The 11,897-nt window shown below is 50.5% G+C and overlaps 2 protein-coding genes across 4 annotated transcripts in view; one reads left to right on the top strand and one right to left on the bottom strand.

Moving 5' to 3' along the window:
- Nucleotides 1-37: 37 nt before the first annotated feature.
- Nucleotides 38-1,363, top strand: IZUMO4 (IZUMO family member 4). Its single transcript, XM_066252679.1, is given in 5 exon segments — nt 38-316; nt 318-538; nt 625-674; nt 676-705; nt 1,313-1,363. Coding segments are annotated over 5 exon segments (414 nt in total). The 5' UTR covers nt 38-254.
- A 255-nt stretch (nt 1,364-1,618) lies between these two features.
- Nucleotides 1,619-11,897, bottom strand: part of AP3D1 (adaptor related protein complex 3 subunit delta 1) — a 52,102-nt gene continuing 41,823 nt past the window's right edge. For 2 of the 3 annotated variants that reach the window (XM_066276932.1, XM_066276924.1), the window contains exons 23-32: nt 11,704-11,787; nt 10,934-11,050; nt 9,468-9,611; nt 9,092-9,139; nt 8,511-8,700; nt 8,189-8,277; nt 7,932-8,017; nt 6,751-6,872; nt 6,562-6,641; nt 1,619-3,218 (exon numbers count right to left, since the gene is read on the bottom strand). In XM_066276932.1, the coding sequence (XP_066133029.1) occupies nt 3,123-3,218; nt 6,562-6,641; nt 6,751-6,872; nt 7,932-8,017; nt 8,189-8,277; nt 8,511-8,700; nt 9,092-9,139; nt 9,468-9,611; nt 10,934-11,050; nt 11,704-11,787 (1,056 nt within the window). In that variant the 3' untranslated portion in view covers nt 1,619-3,122. The remainder of the gene's footprint in view (nt 3,219-6,561; nt 6,642-6,750; nt 6,873-7,931; nt 8,018-8,188; nt 8,278-8,510; nt 8,701-9,091; nt 9,140-9,467; nt 9,612-10,933; nt 11,051-11,703; nt 11,788-11,897) is intronic. The other variant, XM_066276915.1, reaches the window with a different exon arrangement.

Genomic DNA, 11,897 nt, shown 5'->3' with positions numbered 1-11,897 from the left:
CTGTGGGCGCGAGAACTGGGTGCGATCTGAGGGCGGGGCCACTCCGGGGAGTGGAAAGTTTTTGGGAGTGGCGGCTCGTGGAAGGGGCCTACAGACCGAGCTAGCGTCCTTCAGATGTCCGTAGTGGGGCTGGGTTTGCGCCGGGGACGGTGCAGAGGCGCATCCCGGGGTTCAAAGTGCGCATTCGGTTGGTGATCAGCAGAGAGCCGTGGCGCGGGAGGTGTAGGTACGTGTCTCTGCTGTTTCTGGGCTTGATGGCTGCGCTGGCCTGCGGCTGCCTGTACTGCCACGGCAACTTCTCGAAGTTCTACCGCCATCAAGTCCTGATGGGTAGGCGGGATACCCGTGTCGGGCTTGCTGCTCACCGACTGGAGCCAGGACACGATGAAGCTGCACCTGGCCATCCTCGTGGAGATCAGGGGGTGCGGGGACCCCGCCCTCCTCCTCCCGACCCCTTCCTAGGAAAAGCTGGACCAAGTGGCAAATGCTATGTACCAAAAGACGGATCATCTGTATCAGGGGAAGATGTATTTCCCGGGCAAGGGAGAGGCCCATCCGCTCCAAAACACTCCCGTTCGCCCACTGCTGGAACCTGACTTACCTTCTCCTGCTTCACCCCATCAGGGTATTTCCCCAAAGAGCTCCAAGCCATCTTCTAGGAGTGGGTGTGGGTCAAGAAAGAATGCCATCATTGAAAGTGAGCTAGTGAGGGTTGAGGGAGGGGCATACCTTGGGGGATCCATGGTTACAGGAGTATTTCAGAATCCCCTTATAGGCGGACCCAACCAGGGCGTGACTGGGGCTGGAGTGATGTGGATAGGGCATCAGTGCATTAGAGCTCAGAGCCTGCAGCCTGCATAGGGCTGGACAGAAATCCGGGGACAGGGCATCTCCCTGGGAGAAGGGACCGCTTCCATACTGTGGGCACCAGCAGGGGCCCTTGAAAGATAAATCCCATCTCTTGCTTCTTGCCACCTTCCTCAACCAGTTTGGACCAGGTGTATAGCTGCCGCCCTGCCCTGAAGTCACTCCATTCCAGGCTAGGGACCACTCCAAGTGACTGATGGACAGACCCTGAGCCTTGGGCAGGCCTGAGAGGGAGGGCTGGAGTGGGGGACAGGCTGGCCTTGCTAAGAAGGTGCCCTCCATACTCTTGTCTCCACCTACAGGCCTCATTTATTGTTAGCATCACTGGCGAGTTAACCTCTTTCCAGGCCATGGGGCACAGGGGTAACAGTTTAGGGGCTCTGAGGCTGAGAGGCCATCTCTCATGTGTTGCAGGTATCTTACAATATGAGGCTGTCTCCTGCAGCAGGTGGATGGACTTACACATTTTGTGTGCTCTGGCTACAACTACGAGTAAGGCTCGTGCGGTGGTGTGCCGTGGCCCCCACTGTCCATGTGGGGATCATGTCACCTTTCAAGGATGGAGGGTACATGGGCAGGTTGGGACAAGAAGGCTTTCCAGCATGCTGTGACCTCCATGAGTGCCCCACAGCCCCCATCTGACACAGAGACATTGGCTGTGTGACCTCTCCCTGCCGGGCTGTGGTATGATGACTCCCTGGCCAGGATGTATCCTACCATTGGCAGGAGACAGGTATCCAACAGGTAAATGTCTATTTTCCAAGTTTATTGGTTCATCTTGACACAAAATCATGACAGCAGCGTGATATGTCTCTCCTTTACACAGGAATGTTGATAGCAAATTCTTATATAACACATCATACAATTTCAATATTCTAGAATCACTGCACAGGATTCTGAAATAGATTACATGCTAAAGTGACAGTTTTCATCAAAAGGAAAGTTAAAACGGCATCGAGGACCATCATCTCTGAGGAAAGTCTCACTGGGTTGGAGTCCTCTCACCCTGCCCATAGGCACATTAGGAGACCCAGCCTCCCCAGGACACCTGTGCTTTACCACCAGGGCCATGGAAACCAGGACGGCCCTCCCAGCAGCTTCAGGCATGATTTGAGGACAAACCCTGCCAAGTTTTCAGCAATGAGGGAAACCTGGGAATTGTAGCACTCAACCACTCACTCACCCCAAACAACATCAACCGAAACATATTCTACTGAAAGGAAACACTTAGAACAAGCTCCTGGCTGAATCCCTACCCTCACTACAGCTCTTCACCCCTGCATCTCGGTGTCCGCTGCTATTCACTCGGCACACAAACATGGCAGTGGGACACAGAATGCAAGAGACAATGAATGGCCTACACGACCTTTCCCTACCATGTATCCTGGGGAGAGAGAACTGACCATGGCTGTGAGGGGTAAAGGGGAATGTCACTGTGGTGAGGCAAGCAGCCAGTTTTTCATCCCCCTGTTACCACTGGGCAGTGGACTTGGGGACTTGTGGAACTGGATGACTTCATAGAAGTAGGATGCCACACCTGCCCTGTCTGCTCATCACCTGGGCCCACCAGATCCTGGCCTGGACGGCAGTCATTCTCACTCTTTGGGCAGCTCCTGTGGCCATGTGCAGTTGGCCCCAGCTACAGGGGTCACTGATGGTTAGGGACTGGAATAGGGTTTCTCCCCAAAGAGCGTGGAAAGTTTTAAAGTGAAAAACATGACAGGGACCCTGGCCGGTTGGCTCAGTGGTAGAGCGTTGGCCTGGCGTGTAGGAGTCCCGGGTTCAATTCCCAGCCAGGGCACACAGGAGAAGCGCCCATCTGCTTCTCCACCCCCCCTTCCTCTCTGTCTCTCTCTTCCCCTCCCGCAGCCAGGGCTCCATTGGAGCAAAGTTGGCCCGGGTGCTGAGGATGGCTCTGTGGCCTCTGCCTCAGGCACTAGAATGGCTCTGGTTGCAGCAGAGCAATGCACCAGATGGGCAGAGCATCACCCCTGGTGGGCGTGCTGGGTGGATCTCGGTCGGGCGCATGTGGGAGTCTGTCTGATTGCCTCCCCATTTCCAACTTCAGAAAAATACAAAAAAACAAAACAAAACAAAAAAAAAACACATGACAGGAGAAATGAATGAACATGTCCTCACCACCTCAATGTCTAACTGATGACAGTGGACTTAATGCCAGGCTGGTTAAGTACATGCGATAGGAGAAACTAGCACTTGGAATCCATCTCTCCTTTGTGTCCTCTCAGTGATGACACTCAGCAATTGGCCAGCGTCCCCTTCATCTCCTCCAGCAGATTGCTGAGCAGTGTGGCGTCGCTGCACTTCCCATCTATCGACATGGACTTCTCACCCTAAAAAAGGAAAATGCTGCCCAGTGTGTTGAAAACTACATGAAAATCCCACCTCACAACTACACGTGTTGTACTTTTATTTTTCCAAATACTGTTCTATGTGTGGGTGCTTTCAAAATCAGAACAGAAGCATCCTAGGTAGATGATGAAAGCCATGTGCAACCACCATCTCCAACAAATAGCTATGGAACCTGGATTGAGGCCTGCAGTGCCAGCCGGGGGCTCACAATGGAATCAGACGAACCCAGAAGTCGCTGGGAAAAGCGACTTCACCAACAGAGTGGGTGACCACTTTATGGCTGGGAACCTCAGGAGAAGCACCCAGAGTCTTGACAGTTCCAGAGAGGAGCTTGGGGAAAGTGACCTACAAAATTGTTCATGAGCCAAGGGTCTCCCTAGAGCTGAGTACATGTGGCCCTCACCCTCACAAGCCAGCATACCAGACTCTTAGGACACAGAGCACTGTCTAGTCCTATCCCACAAATGGGGCATGTGAGGCAGCCAAGGCTATGAAAACTGATGAACCTTGGGCCCGGGGTGATTAACTCAGTTGGTTAGAGTGTTGTCCTGAAACACTTAAGGTTGTAGGCTCCATCTCTGATTGGGGTACATAGAGGAAGCAACCAATTAATACACAAAGTGGAATAAGAAATGAATGCTTGGCCCTGGTCGGTTGGCTCAGCAGTAGAGCGTCAACCTGGTGTGTGGAAATCCCAGGTTCGATTCCCGGTCAGGGCACACAGGAGAGGTGACCATCTGTTTCTCCCCCTGTGCCTCCTCCCCCCTTCCACTCCCACAGCCATGGCTCGACTGATGAGAGCACATCGGCCTCTAGTGCTGAAAATGATTCCGTCAAGCCTCCACCTTGGGTGCTAAAAAGAGCTTGGATATAAGTGGACCCAGATAGGCAGAACATTGGCCCCAGATGGGAGCTGACGGGTGGATCCTAGTTGGGGCACACACAAGAGTCTGTCTCTGTATCTCCCCTACTCTCAGGGAAAGAGAAGAAGAAAAAAGGAATATTTCCCATCCTTACTTCCTGTCTCCTTTCCTCTCTGTTTATACAATTAAAAAACAAACACAAAAAACTGATGGCCATTAGAACCAGGAGTCCTGCAGCCAGAGCCTATGTACCACCATTCTCTTCAGGACTTAAGAAAGGCCCAGAGTCTTAGCATATTCAAACTGTCCAGGATACAGTCCTAACATACTCAGTATACAAAGACAGGGCATCTCAGCTTCCTGGGAAAGATAATAAACACCCATACTGAGATAAGGCAGATGTCAGAATGATCTGACAAAGGTGGTGAAGCAATAGTTACGAGCATCTCCCAGAAGCAATCATAACACTTTGAAACCAAGAGAAAGAGAATCTCGGCAAAGAAATGGACGATGAAAGTAAAACCTAATGGAAACTTTAGACCAAAAATGATGACCAAAATAAAAAACTTACTGGATGAGTTCAACAACAGAACAGGAACAACACAGGAAAAAGTTAGTGAACTTGACAATGGGTAATTAGAAATACTCCAGTCTGAGAAGATAGCACAGGGGATGGGGCAGGGTAGGGTACGCAGAGCTTCAGAAACTTGAAGGACAGCAAAAGAAGGTCTGGGTTCAGGTATCTGGGCTCCCAGGAGAGAGGGGAAAAGGCAGAGCTGAAGGAGTAGTTAGTTAATAACAGCTGAAAGTCCTCAAATTTTGCAAAAGAAATAAATGCAAAGATTCACCAAGTTCAGCAGACTCCAAACAGATAAACTCAAAGAAGTCAATGCCCAGAAACATAAACTGCTGAAAACTGAAGACAAAATTCTGGAGAACAGTCTGGAAAAATGTTTCATTCCCTATATAAAGAATAAATAAGGCCCTGGCCAGGTAGCTTGGTTGGTTAGAACATTGTTCCAACATGTCACGGTTGTGGGTTCAATCTCTGGTCAGGGCACATACAAGAATCAACCAATAAATGCATAAGTTTTCTCCCTTCCTCCCTCTCTCTAAAAAAAGAAAAAATAAAGATGTAGTAGTACAGACTTCTCATCAGAAACCACAGATTCCAAGTGGAAATTGCCTATTTTTCAAGTATAAGCAGTCTCTAAATTACTATTTTTGGACTTTAGTATGGTGTAAAAGTGATTCACATTCGGTAGAAACACAACTCCACATGCTAGTGTGCTGTGCTGGTTACAGCATTTTCTGGATCTTGTGTTCTGCATAAGGCTGGGTGAAGTTCTGATGTTCAGTGGGATAGGTATATCAAGTGCTTTTTTGACATACGATGGGTTTTTCAGAACGTAACCCATTGTAAATTGTGGAGCATTGTACCAAGAGAAAAGACTATCAAAGCAGGAATTGTATATGCAGAAAAGTAGCCCCAAAGAATGATGAAGTAAATAATAACCAGATGGACAACTGAGAGAAATCTGTATCCAACATACCTATCCTAAAAAAATTGCTAAACAAAGTTTTTCTGACAGAAGTGACTGAGCTGAAAGATGTGAACTTTAGGAATGAAAGAGCAACAGAAATGCTCTTTCAGGGTGAACACAACAGACTCTGCTCATGAGTTCTCTGAAATTTTTTGAGGATTGAAAACAGAATGTGTAACATGATGTGACGACATCTCTGATGTCTACAAGTGTATTACATTACCACAGCTATTCCTGTGGAGGGTCAAGGAACCAACAGGGTGTTAAGATGCCCACGTTCCTCCTAAAGTTTTAATACTGATCTTTGAAAAGATAAGTAAAATTGATCAACTCTAGCATAACCAAGAAAAATGAGAAAAGGCACAAAATGATAACATCAGGAATTAAGGAAAATAATCACTACCGATCACTCAGACCATCCAAGAATAAGAGAACCACAAAGACACTGCCCACATCAATTCATTAAGTTAGATGAAATGAATGAATAATTCCTTGAAAACCACAAACTACTAGTACTAACCTGAGGGGAAATAGAGAAATCAAAGATCCTATTGAAAAAAGTGAACTTATAGTTAAACATCTCTCAAAAAAGAAACCTACAGGCCTGATGGGTTCCCTGGTAAATTCTGCAAAACGTGTAAGAAATACAGGAATTACACTTAGCCTTTTTCAAGAAATACAGGATGGGGGGACTAGCTCCCCACTTCATCTGATGAGGCAACGGGTGCCCTGGTGCCCAGAAAACACATAGGCTGATCGTCCTCACTAACATGGGCTCCACAGACCTCAGCAGAGTAGTCAAAGACTCAACTCCAGCCATGTGTTATATAGGAGAATCTGCAGGGACTAGAAGCAAGAGACATGGCATGAGGGGCACAGAGGCAAGGGGCGAGCAGGCTGCCTTCATGCATGCTCACCTTTTTCACCAGGAGGCAGACATGGTGGCCCTGGATGGATTGGCTGTACAGGGAGGCGCAAGAGTCCACTCGCTCCACAACTGTAACAGAGCGGGCAGGGGTGAGGTCCATGTGACTCCAAGAGTAGCAGAGGTAGAATCACATGTGAGCAAAGGCTGTGCCACCTACCAGTCCAATCAAATCCCTTACCAGAAAAATGGTGGTGAAAACAGATCTTTGCCAGAAGATTCTGGAAGGACATAATAATACCATCAACCTTGATGGAGCTCATGCTCAGGTCCCCAGACTCCAGCAACTTGGCAAAGGCATCGCTGTGGGAAACACAGGACAGGGAAACTGACAATAGGCAGCTCCCCAGCATCATGGCAGACAAAGCCCCCAGCCCTGGGGGTTGGACCCCTCCTGTGTGGCTGCCACTTGGGAGGTCTCAAAGAGTCTTATGTCACAGGTTGGACTGTGCCCCCTCAAATTTCTATGTTTTTATTATTTTGTTTTTTGTTTTTTTTACAGCGACAGAGAGAGAGTCAGAGAGAGGGATAGATAGGGACAGACAGACAGGAACAGAGATAGATGAGAAGCATCAATCATTAGTTTTTCCTTGTGACACCTTAGTTGTTCATTGATTGCTTTCTCACATGTGCCTTGACTGCGGGCCTTCAGCAGACTGAGTAACCCCCTGCTCGAGCCAGTGACCTTGGGTCCAAGCTGGTGAGTTTTTTGCTCAAGCCAGATGAGCCCGCGCTCAAGCTGGCGACCTCGGGGTCTCGAACCTGGGTCCTTCACATCCCAGTCCAAAGCTCTCTCCACTGTGCCACCACCTGGTCAGGCCAAATTTCTATGTTGAAGCCCTGAACTCCAGGACCTCAGAAGGTGACTGTATTGGGAGACTGGCATCTTTAAAGGGGTGATTAAGGTAAATGAGGTCACTGGGGTGGGCCCTGATCCAACATAACTGGGGCCATATAAAAGGAGACCAGGACAGAGGGATGACCATGTGAGGACACAGAAAAGACAGCGTCTACATGCCAAGGACAGAGGGCTCAGGAGGAACTAGTCTTGCCAACATCTTGACCTCGGATTCTAGCCCCCAAGGCTGAGAGAGAGAACCAATGTCTGCTGTCTGAGCTGCTTTGCCTGTGGCACTTCTTATGTGGCCTGAGCTGCCAACATGGCGGAGAAGCAGAACTTTCTGTACTATCTACAAGTTGGTCATCCAACACTTAGGCCTTTCCACACCTTTGATCAGATGACTTTCTGAGATGAACTGCACAGAGAGCCCCACATAGCAGTTAGGCAGGTGGGCCCACTGTGGTTGCCCTATTGGACCCAAGGGGTGGAGATGGGAATGGAAGGCAGGCAGGCTTGTGTACCTGTAGCACGGAGTTGTGATCAAGTATGAGGTGCAGCTGAAGTGCAACTTGAAGTCCAGCTTCTCATGGGTGGAGCCCTCGTCGTTCTGTGGGAGTACGGGTGCAGCATGAGTGGGGAGTGGGAACTGGGCCTTGAGCTTGGAAGCAGGATGACTGGGGAATAGGGTAGGGCCTTTGAACTCAGGTACATCCAGGTGATCTGGGTGCACTCGGAGTGGTATGGGCTGGGCTGGGGCGTTACTGCAGGCCTCTCATACCTTAGCGATAAAGGACAGGGTCCCCTTGAGTTTCTGGGCCATGACAATGCTCTGAATGGTAAACACAAACTGAGCTTCGTTGGAGATGCCTGGGGAGAGGAGGGGAGGAGAAGAGAAGGTGGAAGAGGTGGTTTGAGAGAGAAGGAGAGAGAGGAAGGGAGGGGAGGGTGAGAGAAAGGCAGGCTGACCATAGCACAAAGCAAGCCTAGGAGGGCCCCAACCAGCCCCCAAAAGTCCTACGACTGAAGGAAGGTGAGACAAAGAAGCTCAAGCCTGAGGAAATGCCTGGCCTCCATTAGCTTGGACATCTGCTGCCGCTCACCTGGGGGCAGCTGGAAAGGCACAGGGACGCCGTCGTGGACAGAGGAGCCCTCTGGCCGGGCCAGTTTGGTATTAAGTGAGTCTAGCACGTTGAGCTCCATGCTCTTCAGGAAGCTGTTGCTCTGGTTCTCCAGTACAATGAACACGGTGACCTGGCTGTCCTTCTGCAGGCTGCCCTGGATGTCATACGTCTGTAGAGCAAGGCTGGGGTCAGTGGTTGTGGTGGGAGTCCATGGGACCCATTCTGGGCTGGCATAGGGGCCCAAGAGAACTCAACACCCATTCTGTAAGTGCAATAAAGTACCAAGAAAGGCATGCTTTCCAGGCCTCACTGAAAATCTTGTCTCTGTTTTGTGCCTGCAGTGTTTAGTTATTCCTGTCCTTTCTTCAAGAACATAGTTTGCCAATCCATCTGCCCCTGGCCTGGCCCACAGAGAGCACAGCTTGCTGTCTGTCACACAAGTGGTGTGTGGTTCTTTCCCCAGAGAGGCCACCAATGGGAGATGTGTAGTCAGAGCCACCCCCCATACAAAGGGACCCCAAGCTTCCCGCCAGCACCTCTGAAATGCCTGCATTGCTCACCATTTTAACATAGGAATTCTCAGCCAGGAGAGAATAGCTGGACATGGGCTGGGAACAAAGAAAAAAATGATTTTAGCTTTGGGTCATCAGAGCCTCAGAGCACCTCTTCACAAAATGAGGCCTGCTGGGAGCTGCCAAGTGCTCTGAGTTGAAATATTACAATTGTGAAATTTGGGAGGCAAGGAGCTCCTCCAGAAAATACAAGTTTACTCCCTGGGTCTTCTGACACCAGCATGGCTAGAGAGACTACCCTCCAGATGCCCACAGTCAGGTTCCAGGGGCCACCAGCCCATTGCCTGCTATAGCTGGCTCCTAGACTAGGCTTGGTCTCCCCACAGGACCACAACCAGCAGGGGGGAAGTGAAGTACCCCTCACCGGGAGAGGCTCGTTGAGCGTGCCGTTCTCCAAGGGCTGTGCCACCCCATCATTCTCAGGAGGCTTCTTTTTGGATTTCTTCTTGTCTTTGGGTTTCTCCTCCTTCTCCTTCTTATACTTCTTCTTCTTATGCTTGGAAGGTTTCTGAAGCCAGAGAAGAGGTCAGAGACAACCCAAACTTCTCTGGCAATGCCCTCCTCTCATGTCCTGTGGCTGAAGACACAGGGACTAAGTGTGCCCAAGAAAGGGTCACATGTCAGAGTAGAGGAGCCAGCAATCCCCCAAGGTCCTGAGGGAATGAATGAGGCCCCGTCAGGCTGAAGCAAGAAATTGGGAACTTGGTGAAGGACAGTTACCGCCAACTTGGTTAAGAACATACAAGGGAGGCCCTGGCTGGTTGGCTCAGTGGTAGAGCGATGGCCTGGCATGCGGAAGTCCCAGGTTCGATTCCCGGCCAGGGCACACAGGAGAAGCGCCCATCTGCTTCTCCACCCCTCCCTCCCCCTCTCCTTCCTCTCTGTCTCTCTCTTCCCCTCCCGCAGCCGAGGCTCCATTGGAGCCCGGGTGCTGGGGATGGCTCCATGGCCTCTGCCTCAGGTGCTAGAGTGGCTCTGGTCGCAACAGAGCGACGCCCCGGATGGGCAGAGCATCGCCCCCTGGTGGGCGCGCCGGGTGGATCCCGGTCGGGCGCATGCGGGAGTCTGACTGCCTCCCAGTTTCCAGCTTCAGAAAAATACAAAAAAAAAAAAAAAAAAAAGAATATACAGGGGGAAAGAGCAAGAATTCACACGTGATGGCCCAGCAACTAGGAAACTCCTTAGAACACACCCAAGAGAGGAAAACCTAAGCCCACACAAAAAAATGCACATACGTGTTCACAGAAGCAAGAGTCACAACAGCCAAGAAGTGGAAACAACCCAAAAGTACTTCAGCAGATGAAAGGATAAACTCAATGTGGTCCATCCACACAATGAAAAGGAGTAAAGCACTGACAATCACAACATGGATGGATCTTGAACACACAAGGCTTAGTGATAGAAGCCAGACACAAAAGGCCACATAGTGTGTGATTTCATCTATGTCCAGAATAAGCAAATCCAGAGATAGGAAGTGGATTCATAGTTGTCAGGGGCTGGGGGAGGGGAGAGTGGCTATTGATAGGGACAGTTTTTTTTTGAGGGGGGGGAAGGATGATGAAATGTCATGGAATTAGGCAAATGGTTGCACAATTCTGGGAATGTACTATCAACCAGTTAACTATTCACTTTAAAAGGGTGAGCTCTGTGGTGCAAATTACAACTTAATGAAGCTGTGAAGAAAACCAGAACCAGGAGACCACCATCACAAGGGATTTATTTGGGTAACCAGTAACCACCCTCTTCCCCTGGAACTGGGCTCTCCCCGCACAGCGCTCAGTGTAGGTGCATAGCCCATACCTGTGAGGATAACCAGGTGAGAACCCTCACCTTCTCAGAGTCTCTTTCCTCCTCCTCTTCCTCCTCCTCCTCATCTTGCTTCTGTCTCTTGGCTTCCTCGCACTGTTCCTCAGGAGCACTACTGATCGCACCCACCACCGGCTCTTCCTGTAGGGATACCCGGTGGAAGAGACATGGGGTGGGTGGGTCGGTGGGGTAGGGGCAAGGGGATAGCCAGAACCCAAAACAGGGTGTCTTCCACCCTTGTGCCATCCTGCCCTTGTGTTGGGACACCCAGTAGTGACCCTGGGCCTCTTCTTGAATGCCAGATATTTTATCATCAAACAGGTATGTGGCTACCAGGAAGTGCAAGTGGCTGATGGATGGGAGAGGAGGCCTGGTCTGAGATCAACTGGCACAGACTGGGGTCACTGCATAAGGCCCAAGAGCCTCAGGGCTATGTCTACTTTCATAAAGTGACTGCTCAAGGCTGCTGCCTGGCTGGAAGGGAGCACCAGACTGTGCTGAGGGGCCAGCCACCCAATCACCCCTACACATGCTACAGCCACTGCCTGGGCAAGACGTGGGACATAGAAGCTGGGAGCTGGCCCAATATGGTTCACCTGTGTGAGGGTCCAGCACTGGAGCCCGAGTGGCCAGGAAGGTCCAATGAGTGATATAGGGTAAGGGCTGGTGTGGGCAGTACCCAGAAAGGGTGTCCCAGCACTCCTGGTGAGGCAGCTCTGCCAAGACCATGAAATGCACCCATCCAACTGAGGACATCATGGGGTCAGCAAGTGTACCCATCATCAGGGTCTTACCATGGATGGAGCTGGAGCTGGAGCTAGAGCTGGAGCAGTGGCTGGTGGTGGTGTGGTGGACAGCCAGAAATCTAAGTCCTTACTCTGAAACCACAGAAAGACAGGCCTTTGGCTAAAGCAGCAGGATTCGTCCCAAGAAACCCCAGCCAGAGCCTGCAGAGTGGCTCCCACCAGGCACAGGGCCATATAGACAA

The sequence above is a fragment of the Saccopteryx bilineata genome, chromosome 1 (genome assembly GCF_036850765.1).
Source record: "Saccopteryx bilineata isolate mSacBil1 chromosome 1, mSacBil1_pri_phased_curated, whole genome shotgun sequence".
Taxonomy (NCBI): domain Eukaryota; kingdom Metazoa; phylum Chordata; class Mammalia; order Chiroptera; family Emballonuridae; genus Saccopteryx; species Saccopteryx bilineata.
Note: the sequence above shows the minus strand (reverse complement) of the source record. Positions and strands in the feature narration are given on the sequence as shown.